Genomic DNA, 20,801 nt, shown 5'->3' on the forward strand with positions numbered 1-20,801 from the left:
GTCTCACTTTTCTCTCTATTTATTTATAGTTCCTTGTTATGAAGATTTGGACAGTGGTTGGCAATCTGGAACTCAAATTCGAGTACACTCATTCATAGCTTAGCTGAAATCATATTTTTTCTGAGATCAATTTCATTTATACCGCCTGTGAAAACTAATGGTTAATTCTTTTCAATCTATGTATATAAAAACTGATTAGCTCGCATGCTCGGGTCGACTGACATTTATCTTAGGATTGGAGGATCTGGATAGTGAATCTAAGGGTAAAGAAAACAGTGATGCATTTCTTGATTTATGCAGAAGTTTACTTGCGGTTAAACATTCTTCGTTGTTAATTTCCGAGCTACCAAAATCGAACTATGATGGATCAAGTACAGGGCCCCTGGAGAAGATAGTGCAGTCATCCTATAGTAAATATCATCTAGTAAAAGCAGCAACACTCCTAATAAAACCTGACACGTTCATTTTTCAATGCAGCCCTCAAGCAATCTTCGAGGATCCATTTCCGGGTGGCAATAACATCTTGGTGAGTCCATGAATTTGGTGGTCATTTGATTCATTCTGTTGCTCCGCTTCCTAGTTTCTTCAAGTGTGATACTACGTGGATCTAAGGTTGGTTTGTCCTACATGTACGTCGTGGCTTGAAACAGGTCATCTGTGACACATATTCCGGCGGGTCATCCTATCCCTGCAAACAAGCGCCACAAAGCTGCACAGATATTCAGTGGTCCTAGGATGGTTGCCGATATTCAGTCATCTAATACTTTTGGATCTGTCATCAATCCAGAGAATAACAGAACAAGCAGTAGTCGTTCTCTTGGTCGATACAAAACCAATAGGGATACCGTTTACATCAAGATAAACACGTGTTTTCTTCATGGGAAAAGCGAGAAAATCTAAAGTAGTTTTTTGATGGAACATTCAGGATGATTGGAATGGTGCAGGATGGCACACCAGTTACAGGTATTCATTCATTTTTCAAAACTTAACAGTCCTTCAACATGCTGACGTTATCCAATTTCGGCACAAAAAGTACGAGGGAAGGAGGCTTTGATGTAATCAAGAAAGCGATTTTGAACTGTCGCTTCGCCACAAAGAGCATACAAGTGCTTATGTGTGTATATATATATATATATATGGAGAAGGAAACGAGAGAAGGTTAACAGGCAAGCATGAAACAGCCAGTATCAACACATTCTCTTGGGTACGTGTACTTGAATTACATATGTATACCGTATGGTGCTATACCATTGCATATGAGTCGAACCCAAGATTTAAGCATCGGGAAACCAGATGCTTTACCAACAAAAGTTCCATCTTGAATTCATACAAGATGGAACAAATTATCTTGGGTAGCTATGCTTCAAATTACATATGAAACACTGGATACCTATAGTGCCATCAGCCATGTCTACACCATTGCAAATGATTCAGATCCATGGTTTAAGCATCGCAAAACCAAATGTTTTACCAGCAAAATTTCCATCTTGAATTCTTACATATCTTGCTTTATAATTATAAGCAGGGTGTTGCCAACCATGGATGCTCAATCCGTGTGGGGATTGACACTGAGAAGAATGGCAAAGGTACTAAAAGACACACCCTACATTTACCTCAGTGAAAGCAAATTGATATAGAATTCATTTAGTGACAAAGTTAGGCCTAACCTTTTTTCGGGGAAAAGATAAACCTTGGTAACATCTACCAGTCCTAAGGCTTAGAAATATATAAATTGATATCAAATGTTAATTATTATTTTAAGATAGGTTATTTAGAAGATAGGCGCCCAGCTTCTAACATGAACCCATACATTGTGACCGTACTGCTTGCCGAAACTACAATCTTGTGGAAGCCAACAATTGAAGCTGAAGCGCTTGCTGCTCAATAACTCACATTGAAAGTCTAAGCCATCTGATATTAAAGCAAAATGGCATGGGGTAAAACGGGTTTTATGGATTCAAGGTGCAAAATTGTGTTCTGCTGTTGACTGATCCCTTATGTAAGATGTTTGTAAATAGGGGATTGAAATGAGGGTCATACTAATGTGTGAAAAGTTCCTTCCAACTTGTATTGTGGGGAATGGTTTACAGGAATATCTTGATCTTGGACTGTTTGGCAGCGCTTCGAGCTATTTGGTTACATAATCTACTGAGTGTAAGAAACATCACCTTTACTGTTTTGCAGCATTCCCGGTAAATTGCTCTGTAACAGAAAGCGAATTAAATTGGCCTCATGAAGCTTAATCTAATTACATATGCACTCTTAAGGTTAGAATGAAACAGATACCCTGTCACAAGGTGGTTAATCCTACATTTATGTTTATTGACTATTGTAACCCACCAACGACGTTTTGATTGAGTGTAGTGATTATTCGAGCATTGATGAGTGCTTATGTTAAGTAACACCATTCAGATTGCTTGATGAGTTGATGTAATTTACCCTTAAAATTACTACGGGAAAGTTTGAAAATGGTTAAAGGAAACAGTGATAACAAAACTACGGTAAGATGGGATGCAAAAAAAATTGGAGTATATACAGATCAATGTGACATGTTTCTTACCTTCTTTTAAGAAACATGTTTCTTGCTTTTGCATCCAAAAAAACAGATGGAAAACATAACATTGAGGTTGACACGATATATTCTGTAGTGATAATATATTAAGATTGATGATATATGAGATAGAATAGAAATCAAGCCAGCCGATTTGTTTATAAAGAAGAGAGAATAAAGGTTACAATCAGTGATATCACATGGCGTCAAAGCTGAAACTGTGCAAAACAAGAACAGAACGATAGAGTTAACCGCATTTTAAGATCAGACAAATATTTCTGATGACGACAAAAGCTCACTCTAACCTTTTTTTGAGATATTTGCTAGTTCTGCCAACAGAAATTCCTTCTACCCTCCTGCATGATCTCAAAAGCAAGTTTGTATCTTTCTAAAGATGCAACTCCAGCTTCGATATAATTCCGAGCCTCTTCTCTTAAACTCCACAGCATCAAAGGTTTAAGATCTTGCAGGTCACCTCCTGAATCAGCATCTCTTAGTATACCATATTTTGCATTTTTACTCCATCGATGCAAGATATAGCGAGATGGAAGCTCCTTTATATTCATTATTTGGAACACCTTCAGAGCATGCCTACAAAGAACACCTTCAAATTCAAACATTCTACAGCTGCAACTGATATTCAGATTCGATGAATTAAAGGCGATGGTGTTCCTCTCATCACCATTTCCACACTTTTGCACAAGATATCTATTAATGGCTCCTTCAACATTTATCTTTATTCCAACATAACTGTAGCATTCCAGAAGCTCCTTCTGAAAAATTTTGAACATTGTGACTGTGTAAAGACTTCTACATTGCTCTTCTATTGGGTCTTTGGTGTGCAAAACTGCTTGCAAATTATATGAGTTGAAATCTTCCTTTCTTTCCTCTTCACGGCAATTTTCCAGAGCTTTCTCATACCTCACAACAAATTCATTCAGAGGTGTTTCTGCAGTCAAAAGTGTACCGAAATACAACTTTAAGCTTCCATCCACTGGGATTCCAGCAAAGAACGTTCCCTTTACGTACAAGGGAACCCAACTTTTACGCATTCTATACATCTCTTTAAGCCATGCATTCTCTCTCAGATTATATTTATTCATAATCATGTTCCAAGCAGAATCAAATTCACTGGCCGTCTGACTTTGGAAAATGCAAGTTTCATATTCATATTTGAACTCGGTATTCATGGAGAGTAATGCACCCAAATTCTCCTTCTCTTTAACGAGAATTTGCCAGGCAGAAAATCGATGATGTGTCCCAGCAAAAACTTGTGCAATTGCACGTTGAATGTTTGTGTCCTGATCGGCTATTACTGACAAAGGGCGACGTCCCAACATTGCTTTAAGCCAAGCCTTAAAGATCCAAGTAAACGACTCCTCGGATTCATCGGCAATTAAAGCACAACCAAGAAGAACTGGTTGACGATGATGGTTGACACCAACAAATGAAGCAAATGGAACCAAATAATTACTTCTCCTATATGTTGTATCAAATACAATTGCATCTCCAAACTGCGCACAGGAAAACCTAGATCGTGAATCAGCCCAGAAAATATTCATACCTTTGCCATCACGGATTTCCACAGAGTAAAAGAACCCTGTATCTTCAGATTGCCGAGATTGAAAGTATTCAAGAAGCATATTATACCAGTCAGTTCCAATTTTGCTTTCATGAACTCGTTTGACAAGGCTGAGGCCTCCATTTGTTTCAACCAAATCCAAGTTTTCCAAACAACTGCTTCCTTCCTCTCTGTATCCCTTTGATGCCACAGTCACTGGTCCACTAGGAGCTGTCAGATTGCCAAATTCATGATTGTGTTCTTTCTGAAGACGATCAACCACCCACCTTCCTGATTCTTGTCTTTGAATTCTCATGTATGCTCCACAGCCAACCCTTGAAGGATGCTGACGCCCTTCCTTTGAGCACACAAATCTTCGAGATGTGATTGATCCATCATGTTTAGAGCGGAATAATTGGCCGATCCTTACTTTGAACCCAGCAGTAGCAGCAAAAGTGTTGTAGAATTTGTACGCTTCATTGGCAGAAATGAATTCAAGACCTTTGTAAGGTTCACAAGAGGACCCTACATATTCATCCATTCCTTCACTCTTTTGCCTTTTTACATCAACATCAGATAGATCATCATTCTCATATGATCTGATTCCTGTCCTTCTAGCTCCACCTGCTGATGATCGTGGAGTTGGAAAACTCTTCCTCTCTACCTGTGGTGGACTAACTTCTCCAGAGACTTCAAATGCATGATTATGTTCCTTCTTTATATTAGCTAAGACCCATTTCCCAGAATCAACCTTCTGCACTCTTATGAAAGCCGGACAACCAGTTCGTGAGTTTGTCTGAAATCCCTCCTTCGAACACACAAATTTCCGGGAAATGATAGCACCATCAACTCTGGACCTATAAAGCTGCCCGGTCCTGATTTTGAACCCCACTTGACTAGCATAGATATTGTAAAATTCTTGTGCTTCTTCAGCCGAATCAAACTCTAACCCCACATAAGGTTCCATCTTAGATTCTCCATCATTCCGATGCCCATTAACTAGAGGTGATGGCTTTGTCCTGACAGTCATGATATTTCCCAGCAACTCCAAATTCATATCAATATCTGCACACATCAACAAAATAGTATATTATAAAAGCAAACTATGCTATGTGCATACGTATTCAAGCTTATCTCACACTAGACTGCTTTTGAAAAATGAATGCAATCATGGAGGCAACAGGCAGAGACGAAAACATAAACATTACCTCAGAACTCAGAAGGCCAAACAAATATTAGCAAAGCACATAAATGCAGGAACCATGATGTGTTATAGTAAGAACTAAGGATTAAATAAGTAAATCCTAAAGCAACTTAACCTTAGTAGAGTTCCACATGATGAATATTAGTCTAGACACAACAGTTGACAAAATTATTAGATACTGAAGCATTAAAAAAACTAATTCCAGAGAGGTCATAGGTTTAGTGACACGTACCAAATTACATCTGATTTGAAATCCTAAGAAACTGAAATCTGTTATAGAGCGTGCAAGATTGTATATCAGCTGAAACTGGCCATCAGGTTTTCTGGAGGAATACCTGCTCAACACACAATATTATGAACTTATAAGTGTAACAGGGAATAAACTGAAACTAACATCAAACATAGCTGGTAAAATCAAACTTTAGAAAGAACTAAGAAGGGTTGCTGATTTGGGTGCCAGGAGGTGAACTGAGATGTACAAGTGCAACAGGGAATAAACTGAAACGGCCATCGAATATAGTTGGTGAAATCGAATATTAGTAACTAGGGTGGCTGATTTGGGTGCCAGGAGGTTAACTGAAATTATGGATGGAGTAAAGTTGCCCGTACACTCTATGATGCTTTCTATGTGATACAATTTAAAGCTGGAGTTCATGTCACCCACCACTAAAATAAAGTCCAATCAACATCCATCTCGCAGAAGTAACGATTATCATCAATCATACAAAATAGGCCCATAAATTGACATACAAAATAGAAAAAAGCCCACAGATTCATAAACCCCGTGAATTAGATCCCATCACAGAATAAACTACACAATAAATTCATGCACTAAGTAGATTCCAAAGCTACCATTTGCATTTCTCCTCTCCTCCCAGTCAAACCCTATCAGGAAAATATCAATAATAACCATCACAGCCATAGACTCGGCAATCGGCAGACATTCAAAAGAAATCAACCGCATTCCTAAATACTAACCAACCACTTGATTACATACAAAAAGGGACGAAATGCACAGAGAACCGTAACGATCAAAAGTTCGGAAATGAATGAAGAACACCAAGAACAAGGAAATAAGCGATCAAAGTCCACAATTTAGGCACAAATAGTCGCGTACCTACCAGAAAGGAGTTAAAAATCCAAAGTTTTCAGTTCCCAAGTCAAAAAGCAAAAAAAAATCAAGAAAATACGAAGCAAAACGGAACAAAACCAAGAAGCAATTAGGGATTTACCTAACGCATGCAGAAGGGGCAGAATCAAACTCCCAAACAAAGGTTTCGACCCACATAAATCACCATCACAAAAACTTTCAGCAAGCCACTGAGCCAGCCACTCGCCCGCTTAGCAACTCCAAAGAAAACGATTGCTAAAACCGAAAATTTTTCGCTAAAAATATGATTAATTAATGGGAAAAAAAACAATCAATAATTTAATTCGCAATCTGGGCTTCTGGAGGAGGACCTGTGGTTTATCAATTTTATTTTGGTCCCCAATTTCGAATTTTGCAATTTTTTCCTATTTTGCTCTTCAAAAATTTTATTTGGGAATAAAAGGCTTTACAAATTCAATTCCTATTTAATAACTAATTTTTTGTTTCAACATTATATATATATACTATTTTTACTATATTATTATTATTGTTATTATTATCTTTTCTATTCTTTTCTATTTTATTAAACTTGAACAATTGAGGGGAAATGACCCCATGAGTAAACTTATCTTTGCCCTCAGTCCCCATGTCAGCAAATATTTGTTTTCACTCTCTGACAAAGTTCTGAAATTTGTTTCAACTCTCTATTTGAGCACAAAATACGAAAATGCACTCACTTTCTTTTGAAACCCAATAATACCCCTCACTCTTTAAAAATAAAATAAAAATTACTTATAAGGAAGACAACGTACAGTTTATTTCTCTCATTCTTGTTGAAATTCTCCACAAATTTATCCATCAATCGTAAACGACTAATCCACCGATCGCAATATTGCAGATCTGCTTCGAATCAGATTGAAGAAAATTGCTAATCGTTGTGAATTGTTTCTGGACCATGAAAATCTTTTTGAAGAACCATTATTTCAAAGATTTTAAGGTAATATTTTAGGTTTTTAAAAATTTGCAGCCAAAAAATTGCATTACTGTGTTTGATGTAGTGTAATTATTTTTATATATCCTTTTTAATTGAACGATTCTTTGAGATTTGTTATGGTTTTAGTGATTGTATTAAATTTTTGTGCTATCGTGTGAATTGTACAGAGTTTTTTTTATCAATATCTGGTTTTTCCATCTGTGGGTGAGAATGAATCTTATTTATTGGAATTTTGAAATAGAATAACTGAAATTTATTGTTGTTCTCGATTATAGCGATATAATTTCGAACCGTAATGTTTTAGTGCTGCATTATGACTTAGATATTGATGATTTTTTTATCATTAAAATAAAAATGGGCTACTTGAATTTGTTATTGTGTACTATTTTTTTGTATGACATGTGTTATACGAATGAATATATGATTTTCAATTTTGATCTTATTATATTGAATGTAGTTTTTTTAATAGTTTGATAATGAAATCTAGAAGCGATTCTTGTAATATTTCCTTTTTTTGTTGCTACAAGTAAAAATACAGATTTTTGTGATTTCAATCTTCATTGTATGTAGCTTGATGAATATTTTTGTGATCCTGAGAACAATGTGCTGAAATTTCATTAGAAACCATGATTTTTCGATATGTATCTCCACTACAGTTTGAGAAGTATTCTACTTTCATATCAATGCACTCTATTCGACGAGTTTATTTTTTCTCGGATAGACATCTTGAGATTATCAAGGCATCTGAACGAATATTTATGGGGACTCATCATGTTTATTGTTTGCAACATTTAGTAGATAATTTTGTGAAGCTAATAATACTAAATTATTTATTATTCTCTAATTTTATTAAAATTTTCATACACGATTTTATCTTTTTAAGCTCAATGTAAATTATTTTGTTTTTATTAGGTGTTGAGAAGTAACCGTCTACATAACAAAAAATATTGGGCTTCCATAATCAAGAAAGCAACGTATGCTCCATCTTTACATTTACATAGGAGAAAGCGGTTATGAAAGTTGGCTCGAGCACGGACCTTCGAGGAGATATGCTTGTTCCAGTGGAAGCATTGTTGGTTTACGCTTGATTTGATGATTCTCTGAAACACACTATTGTTTTATATTAATTTGAGTTCTGATTGTAGTGTACTCTTATGTATTGGGTTCTCTTGTGTTGTCATATCGTGTGAAGTTGGTTCGTAAGTCATAGTTTATTTAAAAGTTGTTTGATCGAAACTTATTTTTTTGTTTAAAGATGATGATAGACACTTGAATGATGAGTACTTTCAGTGTTAATTTATGAAATATGTTCTTTGTTTAATTTAGTTTTTATTTAAATTTCAATGTTTGATTTATGATTTGAGGCGCAATCAATGTTTGATTTATGATTAAGACACATTTTTTATGTAGTGAGCAGGGCATGCCATAATGATGTTACTTTTTTTTTTATTGTGAGGGTAAAATATAATTTTATAATCATAAATCAGATAGTCATTTTGTATTTTATGTACGTACCATGAGTACTACATATTAACACTTGTGCGACTGATCTCTGTCTTTATATCCTAGAACTTTACACGTTACAACATAAAAAAATCAACATATTCAATATACTCAATTAAATTCGGGAATTTGAATCATACATTACCAAAAAAGTGAGTTTCATAATGCCTCAAATGAACGAGTCATAAAAGTGTGTCATATTGCCTAAAAATTGAATATTTCATTCTCAATTGTCTATTTGTTTATTCCAAAAAAGTTTGAGATTATTTCAAATATATTTGAAATTATCCCAAATCAAAGACAATGCATGCGTCTCATATATTTGACAAAGTTTGTGTATTTGCAAAGAATGAATATCTCGCATTCCAAACTGTTTGTCTGCTTATCCCGCAAATATCCGAGATTGTTTCAAATATATTTGAAATTATCCCGAATCAAGGCAATTGAAACTAATTTAATATCTCTTGGGAACATCGATCATAGTCGCCCAAAATTTATCCAAAGAGGTAGAACGTTATGTGCTCAATTGAGACATATTTGTACTCTTTGATTGGTCAATGTCTACTAGGAGAGTGTGATCCTCACAACCTACAATGTTTGTCCTACAATCGGAAAACATTGTTCTTGATTCAATAATATTTATCTCATCTCTACGTACTAGTTGTGCTCGATCTAGCACTCACATGTTCTGAAAGATGAGTGAAATTAGAGTAAATGATAGCCCTCAAAGATGAGAAAACATCATATTAAACAAGTTAAGAGTTTGTATTTTGAAAAATATACCCCTATTGTATACATTGGGTGACAATGGACAGCCAAAAAAGGTGCTCTCATTGGATCATGATCAATGTCTTCCTCCTACACCTTAGACAAGAGTGGGGCAAGACACATTACTAGACAAACACTTGGGTGATGGTTCTACCAATCTTTAGGGATTGAAAACTCTGCTCCACTTGTGTCATGCAGTGTATTATAGGATATTGGTGCATGTTAACATGGACATGTCTTCTTGTTCCTCAAATCAAAAATATTATTCTGCATAAATCTGAGATTGTTCCTAATACATGACATTTTGATCCAAATCCACTTTAACTAGGAGAGTATGATTCTCATGACCCATAATGTTTGTCCTACAATCGAAACACATTGTTCTCGATTCAATAATATTTATCTCATCTTTGCGTACTAGTTGTGCTCGATCTCGCACTCACATGTTCTGAAAAATGAGTGAAATTAGAGTAAATGATAGTCCTCAAAGATGAGAAAACATTATATTAAACAAGTTAAGAGTTTGGATTTTGGAAAATATACCCCTATTGTATACATTGGGTGGCAATGGACATCCACAAATGGTGCTCTCATTGGGCACTACACCAAATAATGCTATCAACAACACCTAAAAGACAACGGTTTTTTTGAAAAACCGTTGTCTTTTGGTATTTAACAACGGTTTTTACTAAAACCGTTGTTGTTGGCCCCTTTTTAATGAAAAACAACAACGATTTTTTAAGAACCGTTGTCTTATATGTGTCAAAGACAACGGTTTTTTAAAACCGTTGTCTATTAGCAGGTTTTTTGTGACCTACGACAACGGTTTTAATTAACCGTTGTCTATGAACGTGTTTTTTAGGCCTACGACAACGGTTAATAAAAACCGTTGTCTTTGCTTTCCTTTTTTTTATTTTTTTTATACACACATATATATATACATACATATACACATACACATATAATACACAATCCCTAGCCCAACAATATTCTGTCACCCCTTTCACCCACGATTCTTCTTCGCCTCCTCTCTCTCCTCATCCTCACCAACTGGCCACTCCTCCGAGCAAATCGCACAACCTTTACATTCATTTTCATAGCTCCGAGAAAATTCAGATTTTGGATGTAACTGCGAGCTCTTCCTCTCTCGATTTCCCCAAAACCCTCGTAAAAAATCGGTGGTGAAAGTTCCATGAAGGCAAGAAACATAGACTTACGAGAGGAGCAATTGGGATTCCTCGGTCGATGCCGCAGATTTGACTCTCGGATGAAGCTATTTCAGATGTCGTATGCTGATGGTAGCAATTGGGATTCCTCGGTCGATGTTTTTTTCTCGAAGGAGCCTTTCGGAATTTTGATGATATTTCTCCGATGATGATGGGTGGAATCTGAACCCCCATCGACTCAATCCTGGATTTTCAGTGGATGAGGTTGGCTATATGCAAGCATACTGCCTATTCTTCGAGTCCAAGCAGACCCAACCAATGTCCACCTTTCATGTTTAAATTCAACATCCATTTCAAAATCTAAGAAAATTTTGCTGTGAATTTTCTCTACCCAATTCCTGTACGGATACACAGAAATGGTAAATTGCTTGTTTTTTCAGTTTAATTTCTCCATTTTTTTTTAAGTTCTTGAATTTGTTTTCAAATCATTTGATTGTTAATTTCAGAGATTCATGTTGTCTTTTGCTTATATTGCAAGTTTTTAGATTTGAATCTCAATCTCGTTTGTGTAATTATCTTAGATAATCACAGCCGATTCGTGTTACTTTTAGCATTTGGTATTAATGCAGAGCTGTTATTTCTCAAAAACTGAGAAAGCGAGAGCAGATTTCAATGTTTTTTACGATGAACCTTTTAACATTTGATGGAGTGACATTATCACTTGTTGTCCCCTTTTGGAGAGCAGCTACCAACGATAGATTGAATCAATTTTTGTTTAACATGTGTAGGACTTCGTTGATTTATCTAATGTGAGTTAGCTGATGGGTTGTTAAGTCTAAGTTCCCTAGCCTTTATATACTAAGTCTAAGCAATCATAGGTTCATTACCTAATCTTGATCGTGCTTGCGTAGGGACAGAGTGGGAACCAAATGAAGACGAGTTCTGTCAACTAAAAGGTTTGGTACTTGAAGATTTGGACTTGAAGCATTGGAAAGATGATTCTAATCACTTTCCAAGCCTCGGGCGCCTCATTATCCAACAGTGCAGCAACTTGCGGCAGATACCATGTGGGTGGGGGGAAAACCCGACGCTCAACACAATTGAGTTGTATAATTGCAATGCTTCTGTCTCGGCTTCAGCAAATGAAATACTGGAGAAGCAACCGAGCTACAAAAATGATGGCTTTCGAATTATGAATACGGATCGTAAACCTAAGGGCTCGTGGCGTACTTAGGATTCATTTTTCAGGTGTGATCTTCTAGTAGGAGATAATCGAGGTGTAGGGCACAATTCTCAAATGAAATGAATAACAACGCTAGCAATTACTAATTTTATTTCCTTCATTTTTTTGTTATTAACTTCCAAGTTTTTAGATATTATTATACAGTTTCAAAATCTTTTATAATTTCGCCCTATGATTATTTTCTATCAAATGAATATTTTCAAGATGATGCATGTTGAGTATACCATGTTCAAAGTTGGTTTTTCAATATAATTGACATGATCGAATAATAGCGAGGTAGATTCGTGTGTCCTACGTGAAATATCATTTTCTAAATATAACGAAGTTATTACCTGATTTTTTGGCTTCTTGTAGGTTCCTAAAAGCAAAAGGAAGCCATTAGAAGGAGAAGGATGATTCTAACAGGTATCAAATGTTGAGTAATTTCAGTTGAATTTCATTAAATATTTATCCTCACCATTATATCTTGCATACGTTGGAAATTGGTATGATGAACTTATGGAACTTATTGTGGAGTTTTGTATAAATATGTTTGCGTTTGATGGTGTCAAATTTAAATTTTTATTATGACTTTCAGTTATCAAGCATTAACAGGGTATTTAGATATCATTCTAAATATAATTTTGTCCATTCTTATAATTTTATAATAATATTACAAATATAAATACATTGGATTACCCCCAAATTTGTTTTTTTTTCTTTTTTTTAAAACCCGTTTCCTCTCCATTTTCTATAGGAACTTTGATCAAACACTTTTCGGTCCCAAAAACACCCATCTTCAAATTATCCAATAGTAAATTAATTCTTTTTGATAAAATCCATTATTACTTACCTTATTCTAAGCTTTTGTGATTTTCAAGATTTCAGGTATGTATGACCTTATTATAGCAACTAATTCATAACTTTCGTCTGAAGTAATATACTTTTTCTGGGTCTCATGAATTTATTCTATTATCGTGCTTGCTCGTAGGATCATGAAATATTGCACCAGATGATTCTGAATCATCAGTAACAGGTACTAAACATTAAATCATTTCAATTGAATTTTGCAAACTGTTTATCCTCACATAAAAGAATATGTTGTAAACTGGTTCAGAAACGTAATACTTTCACATATGATATATGCTTGCAAATTGGACTATTGTAAGAAAAGTGATTATGTTTACCTTATTTAAATTTGTCTAGTTTCATCTATAATTATACAACAGTTATTGATTCCAATATCCTTGGTGGCTTGCAGGTCCTATTGCAATTGATCACTCTATTCAAGTTGATGTTGCCAGATCAGAAAATCATGTTCAAGCAAATATGGATCTTGAATTTCAGAGAAACAAGGAGAGATTTGCTTTCCTTAAGTGAGGATTTCATTGAACTAATTGAGAATAAGGTCTACTAATTTAGCTACTGCATTTTCTTGATCTCTCGATTGAATGTCCAGATTTTCACACCATTAATCTTTTTTTTTTTCCTTTTATATTTTATTGGGTACTGGTAACGTTTTTGCCCCTTTATTTTGGTACTTCCAAAGTTTTAATATTTGTATATTTATGTTTACCTTGTTGGTTCTTCATGGGAGTGCTTATCTCCAAAATTGACTTCTGGAATTATCTTTCTTGATTTACATCTATGAACAAATAAATGAAGAGCTACTCGGATTCCCCTTCAAGACATTATGGGTGATGCAAAAACCGAGTCTTTGATGTGTTCATTGAATTTAATATACTAATTACTTGGTTCCTTGAATATTTATATTTTATCATTGTTTTTCACCTTTATTAGTACTATGTAAATGTTGAGCTACTTGTGTGGAGCTCGCCTGCAGCTCAGTTAAAGTTTGTATTGGGTGGAAGTACTTGAGTTTGAGTTCTTTTTTTAAATTATTTTCATGTCTTTAAACCACTAGTATCTCTTATTATGTAGTAGATTATATTAAGGGAACAATTGCATTTTTTGAGACTTTCCTCTGTTACCTGATATGCATGCTAATAATTAACTACCACTAAGATTTTGGTTATCTTACGATTTTTAGCCTATAGTTGGTGTTATTGATTAGTTTCTGTTTAATATGTTGTGATTAAGTTGGGTGCCAAGAGACATCTAAGTTTTGTTCTCATCGATAATGCCGTGAGACATGCTCCTTGTAATTTTTTCGGGCAAGAATTTTAGCTCTAAATGCATCCTATTTCCTGAAATCTGGAGGCCATTTTGTCATCTCTCCATTAAGGTTAGTGTTTCTGGTTATGTTTTGAGTGTGATCTGTCAGATAAATTAGTCCAATGATCCGTACCAAACATGTATGTACTGGATATCCCCGCATGAGCCAAACCCATGTAGCCCCAAATAAAAATGAACTCAAGATCGAATCATCACGTTTACATTTAGAGACTTCTAGTCGAGTACACGTCCACACAACATCGAATTTCTCCTGCTACAGTTTGTTTGAATTCCAAAAGGTATAACCTTTATCTTGTCTTAAAATTAAGCAGATTTAGGAACTACATGGACAAATGCTCGGATGGGGGTAGCTACCTCACAGTTGACAAGCATGGCAAAGTTAGACTCCAAGAATTGAAATCACTGAAGTAATTAGCTGATGCAGACTGGAAATCAATCAACCCGCCCCCGTATTTGAACCATCGTGAATTCAGATTCTGGGTTTCGGGTAGCACCGGAAAATGCCTCACAGTCTTCCGAGGAAAAAGTGCGAAACAAACATTAGGCATTGCAGACTGTGAGTTCGATGGTTCCAACACATTCCAGCTCTTTGCCTTCCGCTTTCACTACCACAAAGCTTTTTGTTGCTGTGGAAAGTACAATGAATAATAAACAATTAGTCATACACAATACTCTACAATGAGGGGATAATCTAGAAGGAGTGTTTCAAGTTAATTTATATAGATTAGTTCATAACTCGATATATAGGAAAGTTCCGAGTTAATTTATATAGATTAGTTCATAACTCGATTTATATATTTTCTAGTATGTATTGATTTAGAATTTAGAATTAGAATATTGATTTGGAATATTGAAAAATTGTATTTAAATTTTATTTTAGAAATTTTAAATTTTGTTTCATTTATAATATTAAAAATTTGTATATTAAAATTAATTTTTTTTTGTTTTTTTATTTGAGCAACGACAACGGATAAAAACCGTTGTCTTAAATTGTCAATGACAATGGATTGACGCTGTTGCAGAACCGTTGTCTTTGAAGACTTACGACAACGGTTACAAACTGTTGCAAAACCGTTGTGATAGGATATCTACGACAACGGATATAAACCGTTGTAATAGGGCACGCTTTTTACAACGCCCCCAGTTACAACGGTTTTTTCCTCCCCTATGACAACGGATAATATCCGTTGTCGTTTTGCAATTTTCTTGTAGTAGGGTCATGATCAATGTCTTCCTCATATACCTTAGACAAGAGTGGGGCAAGACACATTACTAGACAAACACTTGGGTGATGGTTCTACCAATCTCTAGGGATTGAAAACTCCTATCCACTTGTGTCATGCAGTGTATTATAGGATATTGATGCATGTTAACATGGACATGTCTTCTTGTTCATCAAATCAAAAATATTTTTCTGCATAAGTCGGAGATTGTTCCTAATACATGACATTTTGATCCAAAGTCACTTTAGCTAGAAGAGTATGATCCTCATGACCCACAATGTTTGTCCTATAATCAGAACACATTGTTCTCGATTCAATAATATTTATCTCATCTATGCGTACTAGTTGTGCTCGATCTCGCACTCATGTGTTCTGAAAGATGAGTGGAATTAGAGTAATGATAGTCCTCATAGATGAGAAAACATCATATTTAACAAGTTAAGAGTTTGAATTTTTGAAAATATACCCCTATTGTATACATTGGGTGGCAATGGACATCCACAAATGGTGCTCTCAATGGGTCATGATCAATGTCTTCCTCATACATCTTAGACAAGAGTGGGACAAGACACATTACTAGACAAACACTTGGGTGATGGTTATACCAATCTCTAGGGATTGAAAACTTCTCTCCACTTGTGTCATGCAGTGTATTATAGAATATTGGTGCATATTAACATGGTCATGTCTTCTTGTTCTGCAAATCAAAAATATTATTCTGCATAAGTCTGAGATTGTTCCTAATACATGACATTTTGATCCAAAGCCACTTTAACTTGGATAGTTTGATCCTCATGACCCACAATGTTTGTCCTACAATCGAAACACATTGTTCTTGATTCAATAATATTTATTCCATCTATGCGTACTAGTTGTGCTCGATCTCGCACTCACATATTCTGAAAGATGAGTGGAATTAGAGTAAATGATAGTCCTTAAAGATGAGAAAACATCATATTAAACAAGTTAAGAGTTTGGATTTTGGAAAATATACCCCTATTGTATACATTGGGTGGCAATGAACATCCACAAATGGTGCTCTCATTGGGTCATGATCAATGTCTTCCTCATACACCTTAGACAAGAGTGGGGCAAGACACATTACTAGACAAACACTTGGGTGATGGTTCTACCAATCTCTAGGGATTGAAAACTCCTATCCACTTGTGTCATGCAGTGTATTATAGGATATTGATGCATGTTAACATGGACATGTATTCTTGTTCCGCAAATCAAAAATATTATTCTGCATAAGTCTGAGATTGTTCCTAATACATGACATTTTGATCCAAAGCCACTTTAACTAGGAGAGTATGATCCTCATGACCCACAATGTTTGTCCTATAATCAGAACACATTGTTCTCGATTCAATAATATTTATCCCATCTATGCGTACTAGTTGTGCTCAATCTCGCACTCACGTGTTCTCAAATATGAGTGGAATTAGAGTAAATGATAGTCCTCATAGATGAGAAAACATCATATTAAACAAGTTAAGAGTTTGAATTTTTGAAAATATACCTCTATTGTTTACATTGGGTGGCAATGGACATCCACAAATGGTGCTCTCCTTGGGTCATGATCAATGTCTTCATCCTACAACTTAGACAAGAGTGGGGCAAGACACATTACTAGACAAATACTTGAGTGATGGTTCTACCAATCTCTAGGGATTGAAAACTCATCCTCACTTGTGTCATGCAGTGTATTATAGGATATTGGTGCATGTTAACATGGACATGTCTTCTTGTTCCGCAAATCAAAAATAATATTCTGCATAATTCTGAGATTGTTCCTAGCTAATACATGACATTTTGATCCAAAGTCACTTTAACTAGAGAGTGTGAATCTAATGGCCCACTTACATCTAATCACGTAATTATAAATATTGAGCAATGAATAATATTGTTACACATGATCTCATTGAATAATAAAAAAGATGTATTCTCTTATATATTTTCCAAAATATTACACATGACATAAGATGACCAACACTCAAGTAATTGGATGATGATTCCGAGATTGTTCCAAATTAATTTTGATTTATTCCAAATTCAGAAGAATACGAACCTAATTTATTTTTGTTGGTTGACATGTTCTTCTTAGTAAGATTACTCGAATATATATTTATATATTTCATCATAATATATATATATATATATATATATATATATATATATATATTCGATCATAAATTTTTTTTGTTTGGTTGACATATTCAATCTTAGTAAAACAATTTATCAACCTAGAAAGACGAATAACTATGCCAAATTATATAAATTATGTACTGTTATCTTTAATTTTTGTACCAAAAATATAGAACACACATAAAAATTGATTTCACTGAATCTTATATAACAGATTGAACCACCTTGAGTTTACAACATGTCTTCCTACTAATTAATTATTGTCATAGTTACATCAACCTCAAAAACATAACCATATAATAAAAATAACTCAAAATTATTTTTCAGCGATCCATGTTCAACAGATAATATAGTCATTTTTTCATATAACATACTCGCAGCAACACAAGTTCGATTAGTGTCCATCTTCACCGTTTTTTTATTTGTCCTCATTTCTTTTGCGGGCTACTCCAATGAAATCACAAAATACATTAACAAACAGATTCAAAAAAATTGAAGAACCAAAATAAAGTTTAAGAAAAATTGGATTTACCATAATCACTTAATCATTTCAAATGAATAATTATTCAAATGAAGCAGCCAACAATATAAACAGAAATCATATAACAAATTCAAGAACAAAAACATAAAAATAGAGATAAACACATGAAATAAATAACTAAAAAATAATTTATGAACCTTAAAATACAATTGAAGGATTTAGAGTAAAAAATCCACTGTGACAACCAAATAAATAAATGAGTATGTTTTTATCAAACTAAATAATAAAACACTCGCAATTTTCGATAACGAAATCAAAGTCAAGCATTTAAAACAAAATTTACGAACTTCTGCATAGTCATTCAACAATTTTGAACAATTAATCAAAGGAAACAAATAAATAATTTAAACAAGAGAGTGACCACAATCAACACTAGAACACTACAAATTTGGGAAAAAATGACACAATCGAGAATTACAAAAAAAAACACCAAAAATCAACACCAAAACGCAGAAACCTTCAAATATTTGTGGAAAAATGATATTTAATCGATTTCCAAGATGAAAACATATTTTGAAAAAAAAAAAAACCTTCAAACTTTTTATCGGTTTCATATCTGTCTTCACCTACGACCATTTATAGATTCCATTCTCAACCCAATCAATAAAAAGCATAACATTCAATACAATAAAACTAAAAAATAAAGATCGGGGCTTTATTCATAACACATTCCTCAACAACAAAAATAATAACAAGATCAAACTTTTAGGCAGCTGATTTTGATATTACAAGGAATATCCACATAATATTTATAATCCAGTACTAAACGATGAAAATTGACAATGAAATCAATATAATCGAGAATAATTATAAATTTTAGATAATCAATACACAGTTGGTTGAGATGAACCATAGACCCACTTATATATGTAAAATCTAAAAGTTGTCCATCAAATTTGTATAATTTACGCTATGTACGGAACTTCAACATAACCACAACACAACATACAAAACACTCAAAGAATCACTCAATTAGAAAGAAAAAAAAAAGATTTTCAAAATCTAACGATTCTTAGCTTTAAACTCTTTTCGCCTCAGTTGTCACACAAAACATCGACACAAATATATTGATCGTCGTTGATTTAGCCGTCAATGAAGGATTCAAGTAGAAGACAAATTGGAAAAACGTTGGATTCAAAAGAGAGTAGCAGAGCTATTAAATAAATATTTATTGGTCAATGGGTATTAGTGAGTTTTCATATTATGTCAGGCTAATTTCATAATTTCATCTTAATTGGGGAGTCCAAACAAATTCGTCACATTGTTATTAGACTCACAAAAATATCCATCAAGCTACATCCAATGAAGATTTAAATCACAAAAATCTATTTTTTTTTACTTGTAATAACCAAAAAAAAAATCACAAGAATCACTTCTAGATTTCATTATCAAACTATTAAAAAAAATACATTCAATACAATAAGATCTAAATTGAAAATCATACATTCATTCGTATAACACATGACATACAAAAAAACAGTGCACAATAAAAAATTCAAGCAGCCCATTTTTATTTTAATGATAAAAAATTATCAATATCTAGGTCATAATGCAGCACTAAAACCATTATGATTCGGAATTAAATCGTTATATTCGAGAACAACAAGAAATTTCAGTTACTCTATCTCGAAATTCCAATAAATGAGATTCATTCCCACCCATATACGGAAAAACCAGAGATTGATAAAAAAAATCTCTACAATTCACACGATGATACAAAAATTTAATAGAATCACTAAAACCATAACAAATCTAAAAAATCATTCAATTAAAAAGGATATATAAAAATAATTACACTACATCAAACACTATAATGCAATTTCTTGGCTGCAAATTTTTAAAAACCTAAAATATTACCTTAAAATCTTTGAAATAATGTTCTTCAAAAAGATTTTCATGGTCCAGAAACAATTCACAACGATTAGCAACTTTCTTCAATCCGATTCGAAGCAGATCTGCAATATTGCGATCGGTGGATTAGTCGTTTACGATTGATGGATAAATTTGTGAAGAATTTCAATAAGAATGAGGGAAAGAAACTTTACGTTGTCTTCCTTATAAGTAATTTTTATTTTATTTTTAAAGAGTGAGGGGTATTATTGGGTTTCAAAAGAAAGTGAGAGCATTTTCGTATTTTGTGCTCAAATAGGGAGTTGAAACAAATGCCAGAACTTTGTCAGGGAGTGAGAACAAATATTTGCTGACATGGGGACTAAGGGCAAATATAAATTTGATGATAGGGATTTATTTATCATTTGGCGAACAATTGATAGTAAACTTGAACAATTGATAGTAACTTCTTTAGTAGGTTGGTATGACCACCAAGATCTTTTTCCCATATTACCCTCTTGTTTTCTTGAATTACTTTATGCAGATCCTTCACGTTTGGATAAACTCCACATTACAATTATTGAATCATGATGTCAATAAAATTTCTATACGTGGCCACTTTCCACTTCCTTCCATTTCCCTCCTCAGAAGGGTTCCCCATTTTCCTTCAACATAGAAATTTAGTTCGGATTTTCAAATTCAGAAAAAGCTAATAATCAGTATTTCTTCCCTTATCTTACTATTTCAAATTCCAACTTATTAATGCCTCCCTCTCGGCTGTGCTAAGCTCCACCCAAGTCGGCT

General features: G+C 34.1%; 1 protein-coding gene and 1 non-coding gene across 6 annotated transcripts; one reads left to right on the top strand and one right to left on the bottom strand.

Annotated features, from left to right (window-relative positions):
• Positions 1-399: 399 nt before the first annotated feature.
• On the bottom strand, positions 400-6,800 carry LOC140872953 (protein FAR1-RELATED SEQUENCE 7-like). Of its 5 annotated transcripts, none has more exons than XM_073275880.1 (4): positions 6,549-6,800; positions 5,549-5,651; positions 2,857-5,177; positions 400-688 (listed from the first exon to the last, which is right to left on the bottom strand). In XM_073275880.1, the coding sequence occupies exon 3, from the start codon at positions 5,167-5,169 to the stop codon at positions 2,875-2,877; it is 2,295 nt and encodes a 764-aa protein (XP_073131981.1). In that variant the 5' UTR covers positions 5,170-5,177; positions 5,549-5,651; positions 6,549-6,800; the 3' UTR covers positions 400-688; positions 2,857-2,874. The 5 variants fall into 5 exon arrangements, with proteins under 5 accessions (XP_073131981.1, XP_073131982.1, XP_073131983.1 ...); XM_073275881.1 differs by lacking the exon at positions 400-688 and adding an exon at positions 693-709; XM_073275882.1 differs by lacking the exon at positions 400-688 and adding an exon at positions 2,186-2,202.
• A 6,912-nt stretch (positions 6,801-13,712) lies between these two features.
• On the top strand, positions 13,713-13,784 carry LOC140872966 (small nucleolar RNA snoR60). Its single transcript, XR_012147952.1, has one exon. It is a non-coding gene; the product is annotated as a small nucleolar RNA snoR60 (small nucleolar RNA).
• The last annotated feature ends 7,017 nt before the right edge of the window (positions 13,785-20,801 follow it).

Source organism: Henckelia pumila, unplaced genomic scaffold (assembly GCF_033568475.1).
Source record: "Henckelia pumila isolate YLH828 unplaced genomic scaffold, ASM3356847v2 CTG_517:::fragment_1, whole genome shotgun sequence".
In the NCBI taxonomy this organism is placed as follows: domain Eukaryota; kingdom Viridiplantae; phylum Streptophyta; class Magnoliopsida; order Lamiales; family Gesneriaceae; genus Henckelia; species Henckelia pumila.

Bases quoted from the DNA above. Each gene is read 5' to 3' on its own strand.
- LOC140872953 (XM_073275880.1), bottom strand. From the start codon at position 5,169: ATGAATTTGGAGTTGCTGGGAAATATCATGACTGTCAGGACAAAGCCA.